The sequence below is a fragment of the Lontra canadensis genome, unplaced genomic scaffold, assembly GCF_010015895.1.
Source record: "Lontra canadensis isolate GAN:19392208 unplaced genomic scaffold, GSC_riverotter_1.0 scaffold41, whole genome shotgun sequence".
NCBI classification, from domain to species: Eukaryota; Metazoa; Chordata; class Mammalia; order Carnivora; family Mustelidae; genus Lontra; species Lontra canadensis.
Window position 1 is genome coordinate 16,377,604 of NW_022631035.1, and position 23,242 is coordinate 16,400,845.

The window sequence follows — 23,242 nt, forward strand, 5'->3', positions numbered from 1 at the left end:
TCTTCGCATTATATTGCATAATTTTTTTGATTTAGAAAAGGTTCCATTATTTTAAGGCCCTGTTTTGGGAGAGGAATAAAATACTGTGCTGACAAAGTGGTCATGAGAAATGATCAAGTGCCACTACTTTAAAACAACTCTGGTAGGAAAGTGGGAAGTTTTGTTGTGAGATTTGGATTTCTCTGTAGAGTTCTTTGTTAAACTTTTAGCATAGCAGTGAACTTCCTTTTGGTGGCGACAGGAAGCATAAATACTCATTGTGTAATGCCATTTGCCTGCTTTGACGGATCTGCCAAGCCATGACACCCAAAACAAGACGCGTGCTTCTTAACGAAAACTACAGTTCCCAGCGGGCCCGGCGCGGGTGGGCCATCACTTCCCCTCTCGCTCCCGGCTGTCCCTTCCCGGGCTGGCCCGGCGCGGGCCCTGGCCTGCGCCTGCGCAGTGACGACGTGCGCCTTTTTTTTTTTTTTCCTCCACCCTGGCGGCTGCGGAGCGCTGCACTGGGGCTAGTGCCCAGGCGTGCTGCAGTGTACGGAGGCAGTCGGCTAGGACAAAGGGCGGCAGAAAGCGCTTCACTGGTCAGGGAGCTTCCCACCCGACTCAGCGCGCATTTAGCCCTGGAATAGTGTGGCACCGACGGCATTAGCTTGTTAACTACACAGTGCAAACAGTTCCTCGCTCACGTCCTCTTGATCCGCCGCGCCTGCCCGCCTTGCCCCCTCATAGCCGGCGCGCGGCCCTGCCAGCCCCAGCGCGGAGGGAATGTGACGGCGTCAGTGCCTCAGGTTAGCCTCACCTCGGCCGGAGCGAGGGCTCGCTCCTGCCTGCCGCAGTGCCGCGTGGCGTCGCCGCACATCTGGGAGCAGCTGGGTCCCGGCTCCGCGGCCTCCGCAGATGGAGGTGCAAAAACAGCGGTCGCGGCGAGAAGCCATGACTGAGGCGGCGGCGGCGGCGGCCGCGCCTCCTGGCGGCCCGCGGGGGCGGCGCGGCGGGCGCCCCCTGGCGGCGCGCCGGGGCGGAGCGGCCCTTCGCCGCCGCAGCCGCAGCCGGCGGAGGCGCTGCTGTCCCTCCTCCCCGTGTCCCCGGCGCTCGCCCGCTCGCTCGCTCGCTCCATTCTCCCTCCGCTTCAGATTAAAGGGGGGGAGGGAAAAGGAGCTCGGCCGCCATTTTCCCAGTGCCGCCGCCACCGCCGCCACCGCTCGCCGAGCCGGCGGGAGAACCGAGCACCGTAGCGAAGCCGACTCGTCTCACCGCGGCGGCGCGGGGGGCGGCCGGAGCGCGCTCCCCGGCCGGGAAGAGGCGTGCGGGGGTGGCGGCCGGGGTGCGGGCTCGGGCTGCAGACGGCGGCGCTTGTTTGTGCGGGGCGGGGGGACGGCTTTACCCTCTGCCCCCGCCCGCCAGTCCTCCCGGCCGGGCTGCGGTCCCCGGCCGTGCCCAGGCCCCGCCGGAGCCGAGGAAGGCCGGAGAAGGGGCCCGAAAGAGAAGAAAAAGCGGCCGCCCCCCCCCGCCCCCGCCCCCCCCCCCCCCCCCGCTCCCCCCCCCCCCCCCCCGCCCGGAAAGTCAGGGCGGCTCCGGGCGCCGGGGGGGAGGAGAGCGGCGGGCCCGGGCCGGAGCCGCCGCCGCGCGCCCCCGCCTGCCGCCGCCGGCCCTCGGCGCCCAGGCCGGGGGCTGTTTGCAAACTGCGCCCATTTTGTGGGGCTGAATCCGCCCGGGCAACGCTCCTCCATCACGTGGTAGGTGCTGCTGCTGCTGCTCCTCTCCTCCTCCTCTCGCTGCCCTTTCTCCTTCTCCTCGCTCTCCCTGTGGCTCCCATTTCTCTCTCTCTTTGTTAGTTGTAACTAGAAAGGCAGGGCAGGGCAGGAAAAATCCCCGGAACTTTAAATGGCCTCTCCGGGCTTCCCCGCTGCGGGTCCGGGGCTGGGAGTCGCCCCAAGGGCGGGGGTGTGCGGGGGCCCTTCCCCACCAGCTGCCGCCTCGTTCGCCAGCTTTTCCTTTGGCGTTCTATTTAAAAATGCGGCCTTAAGAACACGGTTTATTCCCGTTAAAAAAAACCCCAAACAAACTCTAGCTGTCGCCTTGAACTTCTCTTGACTGCAGAAGGCCTTTCTCTGCTCGAAACACACATCTTGCGCGTTTCACGGTGTGTATCACAACTCTGATTGTTAAGTCAGATGGTTATTTGTTTCATGTGTTTATTATTTTTGTTGCCTGTATATTGAGGTCACCTACGTTTTCGGATCTAGTCTCCCTTAGGCGGACGTGTTTGTTTAAAAAAAAAAAAACTAAAGAGGAAGAGGCATTTATTTGCTTTTAAGTGAGTTTGGGGGGCCTGTTTTCCGGCTGACTGTCTTTTGATTCTTCAGCAAATAGTTTGATTGTTTTCCATACGATAAACAACCTTACCCTCATGTTTCACTTAAAAATCCTTTTGTTTTCCATGGTCGGGATCCCAGTGTGGTTTTTTTGGAGAGACACGTTACTTAACTATTGCTTATTGATTGCCTTAGGGGAGAAGGGGTGACATGATGGCGCCACTTTAAATTGCTCTCTTTCCTCTGATTTTTTCCTCCTTTTATTCTGGAGGTCACTGGAGCATTTTTCGTGATCTGTTAATAAAACTATATTTGAGAATGTTAACGATACAACTTGGAGGTATAGAGTTTGGTACCTTAAGGGTCGGGAGACCCGAATCCCGAGCTCCCCAAAGTTCCGAGAAATCTTCCTAGTCCTCCTGCCTCGCCTCCCTCCCCTCCATTCACAATCCTGGTGTTGCCATCTCCTTTGTCACGTGGCTAGCAATCATTGTGTTTTTTTGTTTGTTTTGGGGTGTGTGTTTGTATTTTTAAATTGTAGTCCAGAAGAACCTACCCCTTCCCCATTAAAGAGATCAAAACATTTTACTTGTTTTAGTTTGAGAGTAGGAGAATATTTATAATAAATGACAAAATTACATAATCTTTGCCTTGCATAATCATGATATAGTTATAGATTGTTACTGAACTTTGTCTCTGAAGCACTTTCAGGTGTGGAAGGTAGTACATTGGAGTATGTTTGGCATTTTTTAGAATAGTTTGTAGTTTTGATTTTTCCCAGCTTCTTGGGTCTTTTAAGTACCACTGTTTACAAAGGCTTAAGTGGGTGTGTTTTCCCCTCCCCCCCTTCCATACGATATACTTGGTTCCTTTTCTAATAAACTGCCTGACCAATTTAGAAATTTTCAGTTGTCTGCAGCCATTGTCAGTTAAAACTATTTTTTTTTCTTCCAGCAACAGGGAATACTTCTGAGTAATAATTGTTTTCCACCTAAAAGTATTTCGTTTTGTTTCTGTTGCATTTTTGATCCAGAGAATTTTTGCTTTTAATCCTTGAGGTTTAGAATAATGTTATTGTCTGTTTCTTCATATCAGTTTTCCCAATAATTAGGTAAATTCCTATATTATGAAATACCAAGTACCTTTTTCTCTTGTTTTACATAGGTTCCTTGCCACTTTTCCAGTTAAGTCTATAGTGAGTTAGTAAATATCTTTAAAAAAAAAAGTAAAATGTAATATAGTGATCCTTAAGTATGTATTGATTCGTTTCCTCTTGTATATCTTTAATGGTTTGGGCCATTTTCTTTGCTAACAGTTACATCATGTCATGTGATATATACAGTGTGATGTGTAGTTCTAAAAATAAGGCAAGGTAAAAATGCTCATCCCTTGGGAATTTAAAAAATTTATTATATGTGGGATAACTGTCCTCAGTCATGGAATTTTGATTTTAATTTCCACTTTGTTTCGCCAACAAAGTATGCAGTTTCTTTGACCTTTCCCGTACTTGATGTATTTGTTAGTGATCTCATGATTTGAGGTGGTTAACTTTTTATTTCTCAAGTATGCACTATTTGGAGGGAAACATTAGATGTGACAAAGATTCTTAACATCTGTGTTATGGTGAAGATGGTTTCTGAGGACTACTGCACTTACGTATATATAAAATAACTTTTTGATTTGTGTCTGTAGACAGATGAGAGAGTGATGAATTAATTATTGAAAGAGTTTGAGGTAAGGCAGGGTTTTTGGTCCTTCCACTTACATGAATCTGTTGAATGAAGAATTTAGAAGTGTCCTTGCTTCTTTCCTGAAAGCCTTATTAAGAACAATTAGTATTTGACTTTTGTGCTTTACCAAAGTGAGATGTTAAATTTTTGTCTGATTTTCTTTATTCCTGCCTATACACGTTATTTCTGTGGTTAAACCTGCAGAACATTCTTTGTTTGTTAGACTTATCATTATCCTGTTGGGGAAAATTCTGGAAGCTAGAAAATGAGTAAGCCTCGTTCACTTTTGAGCTTCTATCAAGGTGGGAAGAAAGGAAAATACTCCCATTTTTTTTCTTCATCAAACACTGCCAATGCTCTTTCTTCTTTAGTAATGCTACAGTGTAACCAGTGTGTCTACATCATCTCCATTTTATTGGGTTGAGCACAGATTTTAATTGTATTTTAAGGTGAATAACAAGTTTTAGATTTGTTCTGTTTGACATAACCTGAATTATGTAATCTGTAAACATAAGGCCATTATGGGTGGTGATGCTGGTTTGAGAAGGTATTTTGGCATTGAGTGGAGTAAAGCTTAGTTGCCTTGTTATACTGGAAACACAATTTTAAAATGTAAAAAACATGCTAGTCCGTATTGGATTTTCAAAGTTACTGAAAATCCTTTGTTTAAAGAGTAATGCTTATTCCTCTTATATTTAGTCAGCTTCCTTGGGAGGGTTGGTAGGGGTTATTTTTTCTTGGTGAAGCTGTTAAGATACAGAAACTAAGTGACTTCCTTCCTGGAGAGAGATTTTTAAAAATTAATTGATCTCCCCACCCCCAAAGGATTTCTCCCCTGAGTTTAGAAAGGAGGGAATAGTACACACTAAGTATATGGTCTTTGGTGGATTGTCCTAGAACAAATCTCATCATTGAGTGGTTTATTTAGAGTTTTCAAGCACCTTTTCACCACCCTCTATATTAGGTAAGTTTTTGCCTTGATTAAACTGTTGAATGTCTCAGGAAGCATATTTTACTTTCGTACCTTTTTACTTGATCACTTTATGAAGGAGTACATGCAGGTGTCTCTAATAAAATGGCTCAAACACCTGGCCTGCCTACTGTGTCAGTGCAATGAATACTTGGACCATGTCCTTTCCCTAAAATAGGACTTGAAATACTTTCTGGAAATCTAAATTCAGACTGGTTTTTTTGAGTCTTCATGTTGATTCTGAATGTATGTTTGAATTATAGTTTCTGTCCTAATAAATGCTTATTAGCCTCTGGGCATACTTAAAGTTGTGCAAAAATACTTCTGCCTGAGTGCAGTAATTTATAACACAAAATAAGACTTTTTCGTCAGTACTTCCTATTCCCTGAAATGTGAGATCAGAATTCAGTGAACCACAATAATGGTTAGAAAGGACTGTATGAATTAGAAAAGACAACTATCCCACTCTACCAGAGGTCACCAACTCAATTTTGAAGGTCACAAGAAGGGGTAGAAAGTAACTGGTATTCATGGGTGTCACTTGCAGATTGAGGGTCATAGGAAAAAGACATAATGTATGGAAGGGTCTCTGTTGGTTATTAGTTCAGTTATCATTTGTTCCTATATTATACCATGTGCTTGTCTTTTACAATGTAAGGTAAAATGTATAGAAGAAAATAAGCCAGTTGATGTGATTTTCTAAAAAGAACTGAAATAGGTACTTTTTATGTGTCTTACTTAACCTTTCTCATGTCTTTGATAGAATAAAGGTAAAGCTAAAAATGCAGAGTCTGAGGAGACTTTAGAGAGCACAACTCATATTCATGAATGAAAAACAAGCTTGGGTAGTCTGAAAGAAATTTTAAGAGCATATATGAAGATTTTAAACTTTTTTATGCCAAGAGGCCTTCAACGTGGAGATGTTTTAAATTCTTGGGGTTTTTGTTGTTGTTGTTGTTGTGTAGTGGTGTCTGGCAAATAGTAGCTGTTCAGTAAATGTTACCTTCTGCAAGCCTTGCTTTTCCAAGATTTCAGGCTAGCTCCATAAATTTTAACATTTGAATGCCCGATCCGCCTAGAGTTCTTTAGCTATACATTTTATTGTTGTTGGTTGTGAACGTGCCCTTTTTTCTCTAGTTCTAATTTTTTTAGAATCACAGTTGCCACCCCAAGCTTTTGAGAGTCAGGCAATGTAAGGTGGAGGTAAATTCAGTGCAGTTTTATCTAAATGTTATCAAAAACTCTGGTTCTTGTTACTTGAACAGGAGTCCCAAATGAGATCTCATTCTGAATTTTAAGTACGGCATATTCTTCCTTGTTTGGAAAAAGTTGCTTGAGTGGCATCAAACTTAATGGAGCCCCTCACCTTTTAATTTTTTAAAAGAGTAGTTTAAGGTCAGAGCTGGTTAAATTCAGTTGGAGGGCAAGTGTTGAGGAATAAAGATGAATAACAATTTTGTTGTTAGGATGTTAAACCAAAAATTGCTAAAAACTGATACGTAGGCTTTCTCTTGCTACTTGCTTTTTGGCCTTTGTGAGGGCTTATTAGCACCTCCCCCAGAGGGTGTGAAGGGATAGAGGTGAAAGCTAATTGGTTTAGTTTCTGATGTTTGCTAGTAGAGAGGCTTTGTGGAAATACTAGTTGATTAAATTGAACTGTCAGGGAAGTTTCATTAAACTGTTCATGTATTGCCATGGAGAACTGAGGATGTTTGAAGACCTCAAGCATATATCAAAAAAATTGGACTGCTGTTTTTCAGTTACTGATGAATGCTTACCTCTTATTTTTCCCTTTGGCCTCCCAAGGGAATGAAAGAAGGATGTTAGTATTAACTTTTAACATTTTCCTGGCATTGGAAAAGTTTTTTTTGTTTTTTTTTTTTTAATCATTAATTCAAAACTTTTAAGGGATAAGGTAGGTTTCAGTGAGATCCTTAAAATCTAGTCAGGGACTGTTCACTCCCCAAATCACCTGTTTGCTTTTGAATTGCTAGACCCTTCAAGCAGTGTCTGGTTTTAGGATTGTTCAGAAACACTTGTATTATTAGAGTTTGTTAGAAAGAAATGAGGTTAAAACACATTTTTCTTTCTTTTGTGAGCTAGATTGGTAGGAAATTTGAGTTCAGGTGATAGGGTAGAAATAGGATAAACTCCAGTAAATAGTTTCATAGTCATCTTTCAAAACAATTTTCTGTTTATATGTTTTTTAAACACAAATGGGATTATACTTGTTATGTGGCTTGGTTTTTTTTTTTCATGTAGCAATATAGAGGTTTTTCAAATTAAGTTATGCAGTTCTTTTTTTTTAAAAAAGAACTGCATAGTATTCTAATGTCTTTAAGTTTAGGGTTTTTTTTTTTCTTGTATTACAATTCTTCAGTGTAAGAATTATGCATGTTTCTTTATGAGAGTATTTTTTTTGGGTAGGTTCCTAGAAGTGCAGTTACTAGGTAAATGTTTGGGTAATTGCATTAAAATATTTGATAGGTAACTGCTTTCAAAAGGCTTATGTAACCAAATTTAATAATTAAAAAATTACATTTAAAAAGTTTGCCAGTCTGAGTGCAGGTGCTTGGCATCGTAAATGACTGGAACCTGAGGTAGATGAAGTCTGTCCTAGATTCAGTTGATGCCTGCTTCTCATTAGGTTGTTATCACTTTATGATCAGACATCCTGATTAACTTCATAATGGATCTCCATCTGATGCATTTAACATACAGTTCTCAGGTTACCTAAGGTGTATTGGTCTTCTTTCTGCCAGGCACTTTGCTACATGTAGAGGGGATAGAGATAAAACAAGCCATAATTCTCTCTCTCTCTCTCTCTCTCTCTCTCTCTTTTTAAGTGTATAATCTAGAGAAGGAGGGGGACAGACAAGATTGGGAGTTTATATTACATTATGAGCTGTTGCCCAGGGTGAAGTGTGAGCTCAGATAAACCCATAGAGAGGGAGGGACCCCAACTCAACCTGAAGTGAATGGGGAATACTTGATAGAGCATGTGATCTTGGAGGTAAACCTTGAAAAGGAAAGAGTAGTGTGGGCAAAGGTGCAAGGGCATGGAAAGAGCCTGAAACTATAAATAAGATTCAGGTGGCTGGAGTGGGGACAGGTTGGAGATGAGGCTGTGTGTAAAAAAGGGGCCAGATATATGCTGTGTGGGGAGTTTGGATTCATCCTCACCCTAGAGTCCCTGAAGGATTTTTAAGAGGAGCACAGCATGTCAGATTTATGTTCTCTTTCCCCTTCCTTTCTAATAATCATCTTGGTAGTGGACGCTAGGTTGAAGGCTTGCTGAGACAGGAAGAAAGAACAGTTGGGAGATTATTACTGCCTGAATTACTGTAGTACATAATGAGGCTCTGAACTAAGGCAGTGGCATTAAGGATAAAATGAATGTGCCTATCATTCTACCTATTGAACCCTCCCTCTTCAGCCTTCCAGATTTAGTCAGAAGGCTTTTCTGGAAGCCTTCCTTGACCCCTTCAGGCAAAGCACTGTGCTTTACCTTTGCACCTACTTTCTATCCTCTTATCTTTAGCTTTGATGAAAGTGTTCCTATAGTCTTTTTATTATTTGTATGTGGCATTAGTGTATGCTTAAATGAGATATCTATGACAGATGGTAAATCAGTAGTTGGGATCAGTGTTCACTCACATGGGGAATGTTGAGCAACAGGAATTGGTTTTCGATTTGGTGTTGGGGGCAGGGAATGGGTTTGGGTATGGGGTTCTTGAAGTAGCTGTATGAGGGATGCTGGACCCTACTTATTCTTTAGGTTTCAACTAAGAATTGGTTCCTGTGGGAAGCCTTTTATGGCTACTGACTCAGCTTGTGTGAGGGCCTGTTAATGTGGTTCCCTGGGATTTACTGATCACTTGCTAGTGTCTGTCTAGAGTGGTCCTTGTCATTCTTGTAGGCACTTAGTATGGTGATTTGACTATTGTAGGCATTTTCATAAAATGCTTATTGGAGATCATCAGTTGTTGTTCCATGGCTGACTTTTGTCTGAAGACTAATATTCGAAGTCTGGTGTCTAGCAATTAAGGCCCTTGCAGTTTAAACCTAGCCTTCAGCTACTTAAGATAGTAGTTGAAAGCTTTAGATCTAGAGATTTGAATTGGAATCTTTGGGAGCCCTTGTAGTTGTTTGATCTTAGGCACATTACTTAACTTTTGAGCATAACCTCATCTATAAAACGAGAATAAGAGTACTTTTTAATGTTGTGAGGATTACATGAGAGCATATGTATAAAACATAAAACAGTACAAGTAGTAAAAGGTCAGTTAATGTTAGTGAACAGCAGTTGTAATAATAACTTATCCTCCAGTCAGATGTGTGTTTCCCTTAGTAATTATAAACCCAAACCGTATTCAGTTAAGAGAAGCCTTGTTGGCATGGGAACATGTTAGGAACTAGGGTGGTGTGCAGCCCCCATTAGTTCATTTTATGATAAAAATTTTGCCTCGTATTCCACAACAAAACATTTGTTTCCATGTAAAAGAAGTACTTTCCGGTGTGTCCCATTATGTAGCTTTCAGTACTTTATCAGAGATCACTACAAAGCTGCATTCCTCCTCTCTCCCTCTTCTTGAGAAGCTGTACGTGTACCACTTGGTTCATACAAGGTGTTCTGTGGATCATCTCTCAAATCCTTTCCCATTATTTCGAGTGTGTTAGTTTCTTGGTTAGAATTTTCTCATCTTTCTCTCCTCATAGCAAAGTGTTGTCTTTTGACCACTCTAGCCCAGTCAGTAAGTACCCATAGTGCTTACTGTGATTCCAAGCTTTAGGTGATCTTAGTGAGCATGCAGAAGAAGGGTGCTAAGGAACTTTGTCATTGTGGAAATAGAATTCATAAATTGACAGTTGGGGAACATTCAGATAATTTGAATTGAGTGATGCTAACTTTAAGTGCATTGTACAATTTAAGCAGGAAGAGAGTGATGTGAATCTGAACAGTCTGGAAAAGTTCTTGTGGAAATGCCATGGTATTGAAGTATTAATTAAATATTGGCCTAAAGGTTAAGGGTCTTCCAGGTGGAAGCCGCAGCATAGGCAAAGTTTATGGAGCTGAGAATCTGGGCGAGTTCTAGGTCCACTAGACCAGATCTACTTGCTGTGATACTGTATTAAATTTCATCTTGCAAAATTTGGACGCCTGAGAAAGGCTTGAGGAGCTATTCCAGGGTAGAGAAGTGAGGTAATAAAAATGGAGGGACCAGATTGAAGGACCGAGGCTGTCAGGAGGTTGTTAGCCTAATTGAGGAGAGTGTTAATGAGGCCCCAGCCTGGGTTTGGGTTGATAAGGTTAGGAATGGAAAGGATATACCACCACAATAGCCTTATGGGAAATAAATGAAGGGATTTCATCATGAAGGAGATGAAGTTACGAAGGAAAAAGAGTCTTCTGTCTTTAAGAGCCTTCACATTTTGTTCGTGTCATTTATTTGGCCCTCCAGACTTTAGCCCCTTCCAACTTCTGTATTTCAGCTTGGAGGAAGCGTGGCTGATTGTGCTGTGGTGACCACCTTAGTTTCCCTCCTGGCTGCACCCTGTCTGGAATTGCAGCAGCTTCATCGGTGCTCTTCGCCTTTTTACTTCCTTATAATCCATCCTGCCCGCCTGGTCTCAAAAGCACAGTTCCTGTGTGTCACTCCCTATTTGAAAAACCTTTAATGACATTCTGCTGCCTTTAAATGTGAGTAAAGGCTGGCTATTCAAGGTTGTCCATTAATGACCTGGCTTCAGACTGCCTTTCCACTTTTTTCTGTACTGTTTCCTCCGTTAAAATATGCTTTATATTTCAAGCAAATTGATCCTTTCTTTTAGCTTCCAGGATGTCCTATGTTTTCCCACAGCCTTGCCTTTTCCCATGCCATTTCCTTTCACTGGAATGTCAAATTACCATTCTCTTGCCTTAGCCTTTTGCATGATGACATTTTAGCTAATTTTCAAGTTTCAGTTGAAATTGCGACAACCTCATGGATCCTTTCCTATCTTTCCTACTCCTGTTTATTTACTTTGTGCAGATTAATGTGGTAATGGTGGGGAAGAGGCTAATAGAAGCTGCATTATGGGCAAACTTTTCTTTCCCATCTGATTTGCGCTTCTGCTTCCAGTGAAAGTGTGGTTTGTTGGCCAGCCAAATCGCCAGACCCCTCCCCTTGGGTCTCTGCAGCTTATCAGCATTTTTGCAGAGTGGGTGCTGCTGGATTGTTCTTGTAAACCTGGCGTCCTGTCTTGGAAACTCTAAAGGAATAAGGCAAGGTTTTCATTTGTAGATGTGGAGTTAGTTCTGACTTGTGGTATTTGAGGCAACTGGATATGTTTTGCTTTCTAGAAAGAAAACATTTATGTGGACAATGGTTAAAAAAAAAAGTACATCTATATGTATGTATAAAGTCTGTGTCTAGGCAGTGGTTTTCTATTGGAACATGTGATTTTGCCCCCTAAGGGACATTTGACATGTCTGGAGGCAATTTTAGTTGTCATAACTGGTAGAAGGGTGCTGCTGGCATCTAGTGGGTGGAGCCAGGGATGCTGCTAACTGTCAGACATCACACAGGAGAAGCCCTTCCCCCACCACAAAAAATTATTTGGCACAAGATGGCAATAGTGCTGGGGTTGAGAAACTGCCCGAGGGGTGTATTTTTGCTTCCCAGCTGCTACTTGTGTTAGGTGGAAGTTTTTCCTTGAACCTGTATTTCAGTTTAGACCAACAGAATCATAAGCAGGAAGAGACCCTGAAGGTCACATAGTTGAACTTTATCCCAACTTGTATCCCTCAGGACACTGCAAGATAATAATAGGTGTAATGGGGGGAAAGTGTTCATTCGGTTTGATAAAGGCAAATATTTAAGTATTCAGTCTGACGAAGTGCGCTGTGAATCTCCGCCGGCACATTTTTTTCCCAAATGTGTTTTCCTGCTGGACCCATCGTACATCTTCCAGTCCCCAAAATACTTCCTTGGAACGGTGCGGGGGGAGCCATGAGTACCTAGCTCAGTCTTCTATCGCCCTTTTTTGGGGGGTCTCTTCACACTTACTGCAGGAGCTGAATTAATGTCAGTGACAGCAGGTACATTAGCTCATCGGTATTTATGTGTCAGGTTGTGGTGTATCATATGAACTAAACATTGGGATATTTTAGGTTTCCTTATTCTGAATGTACAGTACAGCTTTATTGTCTGTCCCCACTGGTACACTGGAAGTTATAATCCCATGCTGAAACCTATTGCCCAGGTTGTTATGAGGATTAATAAGTTAATTATAGTTTCTAATGCTTTGTATTCTTTGGAGAAAGGTTATCATAAGCTGTTTTTGTAAAACTGCTTAAGTTTGAGAGTCTTTTTCTGCTTTAGATTGTTGAAGAGTGAAGCTTTTGGGTTTCAGGTGGGATGGGAATCCTTGCTTTAATGAACGTTTTGCTCAGTATGTTAAATTTATGAAAGTTACTGTGGCATTTTGCCTTACTCACATTTTTTGGTTAAGAATGTGTATTATTTTCTTTTTGCTGCCTTTCCTTTTATTATGCAAGTAATACATGCTTAATGGTGGGGACATATATATACTAGAAAACAAAAGACAAAAGAATCTTACAATCTGTTTTCTTTAAACAAAAATGAGCCAGTAGTATGAATTTTGTTTTTTGTAACACCTTTTTATTTTTTCATTTAACAGTGGAGCAAGCACTTTTTCAAGTCGGTAAATATAGTTCTATATTGTTATTATTATGGCTGCATAGTATCCCATTGTATGGCTCTTACATAATTTAAGTAAATTGTTGGGCATTTGGTTTGCTTTCTTTTTATTGTAAGCAACATCATGAAGTATTAAAAGTAGCTCTAGGGGTGCCTGGGTGGCTCAGTTGGTTAGGCGTCCAACTCTTGATTTTGGCACAGGTCATGATCTCAGGGTTGTGAGATCAAACCCTGCCTGGGGCTCCACCCTGGGCATGCAGCCTGCTTAGGATTTTCTCTCTCCTGCTCCCTCAGCCTCTCCACCCCCTACTTGTGCTCTCCACCCACCTCCCCCAAAAGTAAATCTAAATATATAGCAAAAATCAAAGAAAAGTTCTAAGCTTTGGTACTTTATGGCAGTTGCAGCTAATGTCAAGTGCTGACTGAATTTGCCATGTCCATTTTTATTTTAAAACAGTGATGTTTTAGGGAACTATTTGCTTTATGTTTTTCTTGTGCATTAAAAAGTTTTACTGAAATTTATTCCTTTTAAATTTGCTTTTTGTTGGTAGGTTATAATAATAGTGCAAATAATGGGTGTTTGTGTCTGGCACTAGGCTAAGTAATCGAAAGTATTTTATTTAATCATCAAGCAGCCTTGTGTGGTAGGCTGTGTCATTTGCAGATGAGGAAATTGAGGAACACCATCAATAATTTAAATGAGGGTAGAGCCAGAATGTGAAGCTGCACCTTTTCCCCTTGCTTACAGAGTGAATGCCTTTGGGGGTAATATTGAACCTCAGCATAGTAGTTCAAGTCAGGAAAGGGGAAGGATGAAGATTTCAGTCTTTTTTTTTTTTTTTCTTTTTTTTAACACTATTGTTTTGATACAGAAAGATAAAGATTTAGGGGTTAGGAATGGGATTCCTTCTGAAGAGGTTGCTTTTCCCCTTCTTTCCTTTTCACCCTCCCTACTTACTTAGATTATTGTTTTAGTAACTACTCTTTCCAGTGTGTCCTGTGGGGATATGGAGACCAAAGAGAGCGTGTGTAAACAAAATAAACTCTGCCTTTGAGATGTACATGATTAATGTCAAGTTCTCAGGTACACTTTCAGAGGGTCAGAGAAATCTTGAAAGAGTTGGGATTTGAGCCAGCTGATTTTTAAGTTGTGAACTTTAAGGAATTGTATAATTCTAAAATAACTTTGGAAAGTTTACTGCTTAAGTACCTTCTTTGGTGTGATGTTAATTATGACCCTTTTTATGTGTGCTGGGTGAACCTGGGTTTTCCTGAGTAAGTTTTGTGTAAGCTATGTAACATCTGTGTCCTTGCCTGGGCCCCTGTGGGGAGATTGTTTTCCTGCCATGGCTGAGACTTACTGCAGAGCTCTGGGTTAGTAGAGTATAAGTACTCAAAAGTATTCCTCTCACAGGTTGTATTGATCATCTTATACTGATAACATGCCTTCCTTCTTGGCTATTATCAACTGTGTATTGATGTCCTTTCAAAAGAGGAGACATTCTTGATGGGAAAGACCTGATAGTGATTTTTGTTTATGGGAGAAAATCCTTTGCATGTTATAAACCTAACTCTGTATTTTTGAACAAATAACGTGAACATTGGTTCAATTGCTATTTGGTCTGTAGCACAACTGTTTATACTATATTAGAAATTATTACTAAATTTAAAAATCAAATAGGGAAAATGGACATCGAACAGTTTGTGACACATAGAATGCCATATGCCAGAAAAGTCCCTAAGGATAAAGCTCTTTTTAAGCCCCAGAAGATCTAGTTACTTCATAGGATGTTTATTAAAATACAATCTTAGAACAAGAAGCTTTTGGTAAATTACATAGAGAAATAGACATATTTGACTTTTAAGTGTACTGGTATTTGTATAGATGGTTTTCTCAGTCATTTGCTTAAATATTTCAATATTAGTAATTTGAATTGTCATACTTTAAAGAATCTTAGTGTATTCCTCTAGGGCCTGTTTTCTGGTGTTGGTATTGATCTAGAGATAAAAAATGTTTGACTAAATTGGAAGTTGCTCTTCTTTTTTTTGATTGGGGAGAAGGTTGGGTTAGTTCAGTGATAAGCAAATTTTTTGGTTTCAGGGCCCTTTTTTATGCTTACAAAATGTTGATAACCACAAAGAGCTTTCTTGGGTTATCAGTAATTGCTGTATTAGAAACTTCGAGAAATTTTAAAAATAATTATTCACTGATTTTAAAATGACAGACCCATTACATATTACGAAAAATAACTTTCTACCAGAGCAGAAAAATTTAGTGAATGGTATTTTATATTTTTGCAAAACTCTTTAATGTCTGGCTTCATAGAAAACAGGTTCTCTTATCTGGTTCAGCATACATTCTCTTGTGATAGGTTGAAGTATATAAAGAAAATCTGGCATCACACAGGTAGGTAGTTGAAAAATAGAGGAATATTTTAATAGCCTTTTTAGATAAATGTGGGTATTCTTTGACACTACACCCATACTTGACAATTAGTAATTTCATAAAGGTTAGTTGCACTGTGGAATCAAAAACTGCGTCAGTGAATTTTTTTGTGTTCTGTTACATTAAAACCCATTGGTTTGTTTTGCATTTGCTTTTACCTTTGCATGAGTTTCCAACATACAGTGGTCATTTGATCATTCACTTAAGTTATGCAGCTCTCCCAGATGTTGACACATATCATTACATGGTACCAAAAATTTCACATTCACTGATAATTAGAAGTAACCTGTTTAATTGGAAATAAGCTTTTTAAGTATTGGGAAAATGTTTGAGCTTGTGGTAGATAGATACAAGTTTCCAAAATACTTATTTTTGCTTGAAAACTCAGATTTTATCATAGGTAACAAACATCAGTGGTTTTCCTTGAAGCGGAAAACTTCACTTTGTTCATTTTTGAGAAAATATCTGCTAACTATTCAAGTCTGAATAACCATAGTTTGTCAGTTGTTCTGCCAAGTAAAAATAGTGTTCTCTGAAAAATGCTTCCAGTTCAGCTTGCAAATCAGTTGTATAATGCTTTCTCTCAGACTTCTTAAAGCGCAAAAGTTGCTTTACGTATACTTTTCTATTTAAAAATGTATACTCAAGAAAGTATGTACTCAAGATTGGAGATTTAAATAATACTCATAATTTCATCAAAGACATTGTTAGATGGAATGAGGTTTTGGGTTTTTTTTGTTTTTGTTTTTGTTTTTGTTTTTTTTACTGTAAATGAGTAGAGGATACAGTGACCAATGACTGTTAGTACATTTTGGTGCCTCTGCCTTGATTTATGTGAATGTACCCACAGTTTGGCTCAGCCTTGTTTTTACACCCTCATTGCAAACTTCTGTGCAGTAAGAGACAAATGATGTTTTACTGTTAGTATGAAAATAGCTTTGGTCTTGTGGACCCCTGAAATGCAAGCTCCTAAGAGGTTTGTAGACCATGCTTTAAGAATAACCGGCTTTTAACCTCTATGTTTATAGCAGCATTATTTGCAATAGCCAAGATACAAGCAGCCCAAGTGTTCATTGACTGATGAATGGGCCAAATCCATTCATATATGCGGCATATGTATACAATGGAATATTATTCAGCCACAAAAAGACTGAAATCTTGCCATTGCAACAACATGGATAAAAGCTAGGGAGTATAATGCAAGCAAAATAAGTCCATCAGAGAAAGACAAATACCATATGAATTCACTCATTTGTGGAATTTAGGAAACAAGACAAATTAAGCAAAGGGGAAAAAATAAGAGACAAATCAAGAATCACTTTTTTTTTTTTTTTTTAAGATTTTATTTATGGCAGATAGCAAGAGAGGGAACACAAGCATGGGGTGCTAGAAAGGGAGAATCAGTCTCCCCGCTAAGCAGGGAGCCCGGTGACTTGAGCTGAAGGTAGTCACTTAACGACTGAGCCATCGAGGTGCCCCAAGAAACACTCTTTTTTTTTTTTAAAGATTTTATTTATTTATTTGACAGAGAGAGAGAGAGAGATCACAAGTAGGCAGAGAGTGGGAAGCAGGCTCCCTGCTGAGCAGAGAGCCCGATGTGGGGCTTGATCCCAGGACCCTGAGATCATGACCCCAGCTGAAGGCAGAGGCCCAACCCACTGAGCCACCCAGGCACCACCAAGAAACACTCTTAATTATAAAGAACAAGTTGATGGTTATCAGATGGGAGGTGGATGGGGGGGATGGGGATGGGTAAATAGTTGGTAGGGATTAAGGAGGGCACCTGTTGTGATAGGCACTGAGTATGGAATTGTTGAATCACCATATTGTGTACCTAAAACTAATATAACATTGTGTTAACTACACTGGAATTAAAAACAACTTTAAAAGTAGTTGGCTTAGCTCTTTATATAAATTTCCTTTTCCTCTCAGACCAGATAAGTCCAAGGTGATACAGAAGAGGCAAATGACTGAGGTTTTTAGCTCGGGCTACTAAATGCAAGCAGTGCCATTACCTGAGATAATAAAACAGGGTGAAGAGTGTATTGGAAGAGGAGAGTGAATTTTGAGTTTCAGGGAGCTAGAGGATCATGGGGGTGGGAATGTCAGTTTGTGAAGCTCAGCAGTTTTTCTGAATGTTAGGAGGCCTTGTTGCTATATACCAGGTGGTTATGACCAGGGAAGTGAGTTGAGAGAGAAGAGGGCAGAAGGGACCTTGATGTCAAGGACATCAGGAAAGGAGGATTTCAAGAAGAATGAGGTGCTCAGCACTGCCTAATGCTTCAGAGAAGTCCCATAGAATGGGGATTGAGACTTGACCAGTTGGATTTGATAATGAGATTACTAGTGCCCTTTACCCGAGCAGTAGGGTTAGAAGCCGGCTGGGGAGTGAAGAGTGCAGAGGCAGCTGTTGATAGTATCCTTTCGAGAAGTTTTTGGGTAAAGGGGGAGCCTGGCTAGCTCAGAGGAGCATACGACTCGATCTGGGGTCATGAGTTTGAGCCTCACATTGGATGTAGAGATTAATTGAATAAACTTAAAAAGTTTTGGGGTAAAGGAAAAGAAATGTGTTGGGCAATTTCAGAGGTGGGCTGTACTGAGGACAATGAAAGGAGAGAAATTGGATGAAGCAAAAATACAGGTGTTACACATTTTGTCGGGTGAGCCGTCTTTCAGAGAAGTGAGAAGCTGATGATCACTGGATTCTCTGGCTAGAGAAATGCACAGACCTGTTTAGCGTACAAGCTTTTTGGTAGGAATAGGGAGTGCCTTACTAATTCTTTTCTGTTTAATTGCTAAGTGTTTGGTTTGATATATTTGCTTTGTTTTATTCTTAAAGATTGATTTATTTAGAGCGTGAGAGTGAGAGCCTGTGGACAGGGTTAGGGGCAGAGGGAGAGAAGAGAAGGATGCGGGGCTTGATCCCACGACTGTAAGATTGTGACCTGAGCTGAAATCAAGAGTCAGATACTCAACCGACTGAGGCACCCAGGCGTCCCAATACATTTGCTTTAAATCCACTAATTTCAAGAAGTTTTATAGTGAATTTTTTTTTTATGCAGGTGATTTAACTTTAACAGTCTGATTCCTTCAGAATGGAACTTCTGTTTTGGCTCTTATCAATCTTTGGTAACAAGTGATGAAGAAGAAGGGTGGAATTCTTTCTCTGTATAAGGATTGTCAACCCCTCCCCCCATATTTGAGTGTTCGGGTACCCAGAATAGTCATAGTGTTTTCCTTTCTGGAGGCAGAGTTTGGATTATAGCCTCAAGTTGTGTTTGTATTAAAAGATGTGAGTTGTTTTCTAATGTGCATGTATTTCTAACTTCCTTTTCTTTTTTTCTCTTTTAGTCTGTTCTCTGGGGAGGCAGTAAGGGGCCGAGGAGCTGGCCTCGGCACCGGGAGAGGCTGGACTTCCTGTCTCTCTGTGCTGAATGGCTGCGATGGCGCCCGCTCTCACTGACGCAGCAGCTGAAGCACACCATATCCGGTTCAAACTGGCTCCCCCATCCTCCACTTTGTCCCCTGGCAGTGCCGAAAATAACGGCAACGCCAACATCCTTATTGCTGCCAACGGAACCAAAAGAAAAGCCATTGCTGCCGAGGACCCCAGTCTAGACTTCCGAAATAATCCTACCAAGGAAGATTTGGGAAAGCTGCAACCACTGGTGGCATCTTACCTCTGCTCCGATGTAACATCTGTGCCCTCAAAGGAGTCGTTGAAATTGCAAGGTGTCTTCAGCAAGCAGACGGTCCTGAAATCTCATCCTCTCTTATCTCAGTCCTATGAACTCCGAGCTGAGCTGTTGGGGAGACAGCCAGTTTTGGAGTTTTCCTTAGAAAATCTTAGAACCATGAATACGAGTGGTCAGACAGCTCTGCCACAAGCACCTGTAAATGGGTTGGCTAAGAAATTGACTAAAAGTTCAACACATTCTGATCATGACAATTCCAATCCCCTCAATGGGGGAAAACGAGCTCTCACTTCATCTTCTCTTCAAGGGGGTGAAGTGGTGGCATCTGAATCTGGGGACTTGAAGGGGGGTATGACCAATTGCACTCTTCCACATAGAAGCCTTGATGTAGAACACACAACTATATTTAGCAATAATAGCACTGCAAACAAATCTTCTGTAAATTCCATGGAACAGCCGGCACTTCAAGGAAGCAGTAGATTATCACCTGGCACAGACTCCAGTTCTAACTTGGGGGGTGTCAAGTTAGAGGATAAAAAGTCTCCCCTGTCTTCCATTCTTTTCAGTGCTTTAGATTCTGACACAAGGATAACAGCTTTACTACGGAGGCAGGCTGATATCGAGAGCCGTGCCCGCAGGTTACAGAAGCGCTTACAGGTTGTGCAGGCCAAGCAGGTGGAGAGGCATATACAGCATCAGCTGGGTGGATTTTTAGAGAAAACTTGGAGCAAACTGCCAAACTTGGAGTCCTTGAGGCCCCGGAGCCAGTTGATGCTGACTCGAAAGGCTGAAGCTGCATTGAGAAAAGCTGCCAGTGAGGCCACCACTTCAGAGGGACTTAGCAATTTCCTGAAAAGCGATTCGATTTCCGAAGAATTGGAGAGATTTACAGCGAGTGGTATAGCCAACTTGAGGTGCAGTGAACGAGCGTTTGATTCAGACATCACTGACAGTAGTTCGGGAGGAGAGTCTGATATCGAAGAGGAAGAACTGACCAGAGCTGATCCCGAGCAGCGCCATGTACCCCTGTGAGTAAAACCCATGCATAATGTTGGTCTTGAGAAGTGTTAGGACAAGGGAGGAAGAATTAGCGAATTCCCATCATGGGGAGAATGGGGTTCTTTGTATATAGGTGCCTGTGTTCCATTTGTCTTTTTTCTAATTTTAGGTACGTGGTTGCATATACTTGCTAGTGAAGAAATGAAAGATATTTCTGGCATAGTATTGTGTTGCTGTAGATGTTGTTTATTAAGAAAAACCCAGAAGACATCCTATTTGTAAAACTGTGTACTTCTGTCAGAGTAAAGTTAGATTTCTTTTGAAACTGTATGTAGGGTATTTTTTGCAAGTCTCTGGCTTGACTTCAGATTCTCTTATTTCTAGTTAAGTGGGGACAGAAGTTTAGTTGACTTCGTTAACGTTTCCGGAATTTATAATTGCATTCATTCATTTATTTATTTTTAAACATAAACTCCACCCCCAACATGGGGCTTGACCTCACTCTCCAGGGTTCAGGAATTGTGTGCTCTACTGATTGAGCCAGCCAGGGGCCCCATAGTTGCTTTTAGTTAAACTTTCAGCAGAGAATGTACCCAATTTTCAGTTTTAATACTTGAGGTTTCCTTACACTTTAAGGACTGTAAGTCAGAAAATGCTTCAGAGTATTTTATAGGTGGCCTCCAAGTACAGTCACTTTAACAATTTGATTTACTACTTGATTTACTTCCTCAAAGAGCCCATCTTTATCAGATTTGAATTTTATTTTTTTTTTTAGTTAAATTTAATGTGCTGATGTATTTGGGATAAAATTTTTCTGGTTTTTCCAAATCTGTTGTTTTGAGGAAAATTCTGCACAAGCTTTGGCTGCCACTCCAAATTGGCCTGGTGAATCCAGGGGTACTTTACTCATGTCCTTTCCTCTTCTAGTGGCTCCTTACAGATAAACAGGAAGTATAGTATATCTCCTTAAAAATAAAGCAGTCTGCATTTGTCTACTTATGATAAGTGTTAGACATACGAGAGAGGGAAGCACGAGATGTTGGAGAAGAAGGTCAGGGGAGTTGACTAGTAGATCCTCTTTCATTTCCCTTTTTGGGCCAGGGATGTTACAAAGGTTAGATTGAAAGTAGGCTGAAATAGGTGGTTATGTTGGAATATTTAATTTTTCCTTGCCTGTAGTAAAAAAGTGACTGAGATTTTCACTGAAGACTCTGTTGAGACAGCCATGCTTTTAAGCATAAGTAAATCTCCTTTTTTCTCAGTGTTGTTTATATTATTTACATGGACAACTGTGCTTTATCTGAATATGAAGTTTCTATTTCATGGCTTATGTTTCTATTTCAAGGGAAAAGTCTGGATAATTTTGCTGAATTTCTTCCTTGTAGACCTAGTTCATTTTCTTTCATTAGCTTACTGACTTGAGAGTGCACATCTGTATTCACATCTAAAGCAGATTCATTTCAGAGGCTTGCGACTGATGTTAACATGGTTATCTTTCTTTAAGTGGATTAATGACTTAAACCAGCTTGCAAATATTTGTGGCATTATCCCACTGACTTGACTGCATTAGCCACTGCTTTAAAAAAAAAAAAATCTTGGTTAATGTTGAATATTTTGTGTCTTAAGAGAAATTTCATGAGACGTACTGTTGTTGATCCATTTTAAGTTTCATGTACTTCTTTTGTGTATTTGAGAAAAACTAGAATCTCTAAGCTTACTGTTTTCAAGATACTTTGTATTGAAAAACATTTCTAAGTTTTGGTAATGTGGGAAACTGTTCCAGTTCAGTGAAATCAAAATACCTACGTGAGCCCTTTTCTTGTTCTCTGGAATAGTCTAGTGATTTGAAAAGACTCCTTAGGCTTAGTCCGTTCACTCACTCCTTAGTTCTGAGCATTCCTATCGCGTAATGGTTTGTTGATTGGAAGGTTGTGAAGTATAAGGACAGCTAAGGGATCACGTTAGGAAACTTGTAATCATTTGAATCCTCTGACAATTAAATCAACTAAACAGCGCTTTAAAAATTTGAGTCTCTGAGTATCAGATCATATTAAAGTAAGGAAATTGGGGCATTAAAAGTACTGTGATGTATATATACTTTTTGCTCGTTATGGTATATAATTAAGTTTAAACTAAAACCACCAATAAAGCACAAGTATTTTAAAGTTTCTGTTGAGCAAGGTCACCAGACTGACTCCTGGGGCTGGTAGTTAGCCAGGTGTTCGTTGACCTTCTGAGTGTTTTATTAAAGGTTTTCAGCAGTTAGCCAGACAGTGAGAACGGAGGGATTACTTTGACTAAAATAGAAGAAAGGGGGCAGGTGGAGTGATTCTTTGGACACTGAGAAGCTTTTTCTTTGTGATTTAATAGTTCTTCCCAAATCTCCTAACCACATTTATAATTCTTGAGTCCTAGAATAAGAAGTTAGTTAACTGTTCAGGATCTTGACCCAGCTGGTGAATTTCAGCTTTTTTCTAAGGTAGCTTAATATTTCACTCCTTTGCTGAAGTACTCCTGCCAAAGATAAAATTGGCTAGATTTAGTTTAGGCAGCTGTGATGAAGATACTTAGCAGAGGAGACTGTTGAAATGAATTGTTTTTAAATGATGGTGCTTAAATTACAAGTGGATGGTTACGTGAAAATTACAAGCCTTCACCAAGAATTTGTGTTTTTTTCTTCTTTCCTTACTCCACGAGGAAAAACAGTAATCCATTGTAAGTCATAGGCACTTGCTAGCAGTAGTGGAATGATTGACTTTTATGTTGTTAAATTTTTGACAAATTGTGTATTATCGTATTATACTTTACAGTTAGTAAATTCTGTATTGCCAGATGAGGTATCTTAAGTTCATTCCCTTTTCCTGATTAATTTTTTTGGGTAACTGATTTTATTTAGTTTAAAACCATTGTTACACCTTTTTATTTTAAGCTCTTTTTGGAAAATCATCCTAAAACGCTTCATATATCTTCCTGTCTTGGTGCATTAATTACTTCTGAAATTCTGCACTGTACTGGGTGTGACCTGCATCGTTGTTTAGTAATATCACTGTGGAAGGAGGAGGAATTTAAATATTACCTCCTTGATGGAGGGACAAACAAGCAAGGAAGGTGTATGTTTCAGCAATCACCTTAATTTTTATTTAAAAAAAATTTTTTTTAATTCATTTGAGAGAGATACAGAGCACAAGCGGGGGGAGAGGCAGAGGGAGAGGGAGAAGCAGACTCCCCACTGGGCTGGGAGCCTCACAAGGGGCTGGATCCCAGGACCTGGAGGCCATTACCCGAACTGAAGGCAAATGCTCAACCATCTGAGCCATCCAGGCGTGCCTTAATTTTTAATTCTTAACCATAGAAATAGAAATAAAAGCATTCAGTTATCTCATG

General features: G+C 40.8%; 1 protein-coding gene across 4 annotated transcripts in view; it reads left to right on the plus strand.

Annotated features, from left to right (window-relative positions):
- Nucleotides 1-23,242, plus strand: part of KANSL1 (KAT8 regulatory NSL complex subunit 1) — a 177,355-nt gene that overhangs the window by 26,516 nt on the left and 127,597 nt on the right. For 3 of the 4 annotated variants that reach the window (XM_032870930.1, XM_032870932.1, XM_032870931.1), the window contains exon 3: nucleotides 18,516-19,887. In XM_032870930.1, coding sequence (XP_032726821.1) covers nucleotides 18,599-19,887 — 1,289 coding nt within the window. In that variant the 5' untranslated portion in view covers nucleotides 18,516-18,598. Of the gene's footprint in view, nucleotides 1-1,602; nucleotides 1,737-18,515; nucleotides 19,888-23,242 lie in introns of those variants that run through there. The other variant, XM_032870929.1, reaches the window with a different exon arrangement.